Source organism: Physcomitrium patens, chromosome 7 (genome assembly GCF_059467195.1).
Source record: "Physcomitrium patens ecotype Gransden chromosome 7, ASM5946719v1, whole genome shotgun sequence".
Classification (NCBI taxonomy): domain Eukaryota; kingdom Viridiplantae; phylum Streptophyta; class Bryopsida; order Funariales; family Funariaceae; genus Physcomitrium; species Physcomitrium patens.
This window is the reverse complement of record NC_143416.1, coordinates 15,559,860-15,564,301: the sequence shown is the minus strand read 5'-3', so window position 1 is coordinate 15,564,301 and position 4,442 is coordinate 15,559,860. Positions and strand designations below refer to the sequence as shown.

General features: G+C 42.1%; 1 protein-coding gene across 1 annotated transcript; it reads left to right on the top strand.

Annotated features, from left to right (window-relative positions):
• The first annotated feature begins 2,192 nt into the window (after window positions 1-2,192).
• On the top strand, window positions 2,193-4,108 carry LOC112284543 (uncharacterized). The gene is made up of 4 exons (XM_024524427.3): window positions 2,193-2,575; window positions 2,839-2,928; window positions 3,122-3,197; window positions 3,374-4,108. The coding sequence occupies exons 1-4, from the start codon at window positions 2,513-2,515 to the stop codon at window positions 3,706-3,708; spliced, it is 564 nt and encodes a 187-aa protein (XP_024380195.1). The 5' UTR covers window positions 2,193-2,512; the 3' UTR covers window positions 3,709-4,108.
• Window positions 4,109-4,442: the final 334 nt, after the last annotated feature.

Sequence of the window (4,442 nt, the reverse complement as noted above, 5' to 3'; positions counted from 1 at the left end):
TAATTATGCATTGTGAATTCTATGTCAAGGGCAAAAATCTAAACAATTTTTTCAAAGATAACACATCCATATACCATGTAAATTAATACAAAAAATTTTAAAAAATATTAAAAAAATATAAATAATAATAATAATATAAAAATAAAATAATATAATATTAATATTAATATAAAAATTAAAGAATTTTGAATTGGATCTAAATATTATAATCGAAGTTTTGAAGCTAAGTAAACCAATTTTTCACCTAAAAGCCAATGCATAATAAGCCTTGTTATATACAAGAGGTATGTGAAGAAAAATGTATACCTTATAATCAAAATTTATAAAGTGTTGAAGTTTAAAAAGATAATAAAACAAAACAAAAGTTTACTTTATTTAAAAATTCTATTGAAGTAAGAGAGATGCTAAATTGATGCAAATTATGTTTTCAATTTAAATAAAATCTATATTAATTTTAGGTAAATTTTATAAAAATTCTAAATGGCATGCATGTAAACTTGTATCAAAAAAGGGGACATATTTATGTTCTTTTCATTTCTCTTTGTAAGTTGCCGTCTTCAAAAAAAATCGGTAAATTTTTCTAACATAATTATGTTTTCAGACTAAATCTTTAAAAATCACCAAGAAATACTGTAAACACTTCACTACATGTATACACACAAATAACAAGTTGTAGAAAGACAAAAGTCTGCAAACAAGCATATTTCTTATCAACCTAGAGTTTGCAAATCAATCAAGATAATAATAATACATATTCAGGTCTGTATTGCATGCATAGTTATATATATATATATATATATAGACATACAGATACACATCCTCACACAAGAATAGAACTGGAATGCTTCACCAACAAATGGCGATATTATTGGCCCACTGAACAGGAGATGGCTACAAGAGTTAACTTGACAGAGACACCAAATTCATTTCCGACAAGTGAGTGGACCTCTTTTCACTATTGAGCTGCTTCCATTCAAACCCGAGTCAGTGCGATAAGTGTTTGTTTTTTTTGACACTGTTGGTTGATTCTTCCATTTGGCAGATTAGTGGTGAAAGACGCCAAGGAGTTCATTTGAAGAGCGAATCCTGTCACGCTTTCCAGCGTCTGTGAGACGACTTCCGTGTTACCGAAGGCTCGTGGGATTGATACGGTTGGAGCGTACCATGGGTGCAGAGAACAATCAGAAATGGTGCTCATTCATCAGCGCACAGCACAGCCCACCTGCTTTGTGCAGAACCCTTGTTGCACATGACTTTGCATGACCCGCTCGGTGGAAGATGATACCACCAAGTTTATCGCCCAGCTTGTTTTCACGCTCGAGCAAGGACTCACCGCCAGTTCTTTGCTTTAAGATAACTCAAAGTAGTTCTTACAGCAATTTATGATTTTATGGTTTTCTAGTCAGCAACAGTCGAAGATTCCACTCGTGAGTCTCCCACAACTGGGCTTTTCTTGCCTTTCAATGAAGGTTGCGAAGGGTTTTGCAACAAAGGATGTGCAACTTTCCAAGTCTCTTTCCAACCTATTGTGGTGCTTGGCTCTCGAGGATTATCTGATTTCGATCATGCCTTGCCCTTCACCATTCAACCCCCAACTTGTGGCAATGGAAACACAAGATTACTCAAAGCTTTACGAAAATCATAAAATCTTCTTGCTCTTACTCCACCATTAGCTCTCAAATCACCTCATTACCATGTCTTGGATCTGAACCCTCGAAATTGATGTCAATTGAATATGAATACTCAGCAGTCATTTCTTCGGTAGTGGTAAAACATGTGAAAAATCATGGAACACTAAAGGGATAGTTACATGGAGACGAAGGAAGTCAACCCACCCAATCTACTACAGATACTCACAAGGTCAGCCTAGGCCACTTGTGGTCTCGCTCTTTCCATCAACTGTGTCAGAGATGACGGAAGCAGTGAAGCACACTACCGATCATGAGGAGGGGCTTGGGGGGTAAAAGTTTATTGGGGAACAGAAGCTCACAGGGCTCCGTGAAAGATTCGATTCCCACCCCCACCAGCCAACCTCACTCTCTGTGTTACCAATCATTAGCCAGCATCTGCGCTCCTTCTTCGGCCCAAATTTAGTCTGCACCCGTGATCCCGGACACAATCTACGCGGCTTCGGGCAATACCTTATTTAAGCAAGCATCTGGTTGTGGCACAGGACACAATCCCAGAGTGTCATCTTGTTCCCAAGGCTTTACGCGCTAGACTCTATCTGGTCGGGACTGATCACTCATTGCCATAATACTATTTGGCTCCAAAGATTTTGCTCGGACATCTACATGTTCACCTCTATCATTCCCAGTCATCTTCAGACTTTCTTCTGACGCCGTTGTTAACTAGATTGCAGCTTGCTGGTTTCAGGTCCCTTTCGTCACATCACCTGCTCTCATTTCTTCGCTACTCGGGCATTCTACTTTGCTACTTCTCATCTCTACTGTATACCAAGCCGGAAAAGTGAGGCGGAGGGCACGTTTTGGCCAATTCCAATCAACCTCCAATGTGTGAGTTATGCGGCACCTCCATCAACATGGACTGCCCTTGCGGGCCTTGCCCTGGCCAGGTTAGCACAACCTAGAATGGCTTCAGATTCGTCATAAGTCAGGCAAAGCTTACTAATTCAAAGTTCCTAATGAGAAGCACAGCAAGATGAAACGTTCAGAAGCTCTGATCGATTCGAATACAACGGCTTCTGTACCATTTGAAAATTGCACCCGACCCGCGAGACCTTTAGAAAGCATGAAATTCTACCTACAGACAATCTTGCCTGCTGTTTAGATTACAGACCTACTTCCATACTAATCCTCCTATGTCTGAGTTGTGCAGCCCGTGTATGCCAAAGACATAAAGGACGTACCGGCGTGGGCCAAGCAGCATCATGAATGGCCGGTCGCCACGGAGGTTGCAAAATTGAAGGTTTGTTCTGGTCCACAACTTTCCTGCTTACCTCTAGGCGTCTGTCTTGGGCCTGAGATTGATGAACAAGTCCATTCGTGGTCAGAACTGTGAATGGCGTTGTCTAGGTAGAACACCGAGTACCAGTGTCAACCGCGAGCAATTCCACAGTGGAACGAAAGCTACAAACTGACATACATGGAGCTCCGTGCAGAAACTGGAGGTGGAAGTGCAAATGTGCTGCTCTGTATGCGAGCAAAAAGTGAGAGAAGCAGTGTACGGTATGTGCGGTGAGTGATTGCGAAGAACACTAGACGCGCATGAACTCTCATGGTTTTAAACTACGCAGCTAGAGGAATCCAGGAGACACCACCATAGACTCACGAACAGGCACATCTGGTTGCGCAAACCGTGGAGTGGATGCGAACCATTGTGTGGGCTAACTAGTTTTGTGAATGTCATGCAGAGGTGTTCGAATACACAATTGACAGGCCCAATAACAGGCTGACGGTGTATGAATGTCCTAGTGGAGGACCCGACCACAAGAAACTGCTGAAAGCGCTGAAGAAGGCCGTTGGAAAGAAGGCCAAGATTTTGGAGCCCAAGGCTGAACCTGAACCAAATTCTCCCAACCCAGAGTCTTGCCGCTGCCCGTCGAGTGTTATGGTGCCATGGCCACCACCCTGCATTGTGCTCTGCCCCCCCTTCATCACAAACCCCTACTACCTGCACCATCCTACAGTTTGCTACAACTGCTTCATGTATCCGAACGTTGCGTGCGACAGCTGCGGACGCATGTAGCGTTTGCACATGGTGACTTTTCACACCTCCAGAGCAGGAAAATGGTTCTAGACATGACAACCAGCAGTGCTGCATGCTCTTGGAATTCAGACACTGGAAAAGTGAGGAATGGCGCTGGCTAATTTTACTGAAAAGTTACCTCTAGCACAGAGTCAGCAGGTGAGGCTGGCTTCGCGGGAAGCTGGACGCGAATCTCTCAGAGTGCTGTGCAGGAGTTTGGGTGCAACGTGGGGACAGTGGCGCCACGAGAGTGATGTGGGTGGTTCAAAGTCGCTCTTGTCTTGCAACTCTGCCGAGCCCAACAGGACCAGGTTTAAGGTTTCCCAAGTAGTCGAGATTCCAGCCTCGAACATGAGAAATTCTTATTTTGTGAAGTGTTAAGCGATTTCTGATTCCAATCACTGAACTAGTGTATAGAATCCTGTGCAGATGTGTTTCATGTCAATTCAATGTTCGTTGCTTTCATTCATTGCAAGATTTTAGATGCCACTGAGTTGTTTTTTTTGTTTTTTGTTTTTTGTTTTTTTCAAAATGCACCAAGATAATGCAGTGAAGAGGAGATGTTTCCTGATGATTGAAGCTAATTGCAGTCATACCAGAAATACTTGTGTTCTATGGAGGAGATACCCTTTACAGGAATAATCTTAAACTACAGTGCTTCCTGAGGATATGGAATCATTTGGAGTTTGAGTAAAATGTAAAAGCTAATTGAAAAATAAATTGTAATCACTAGA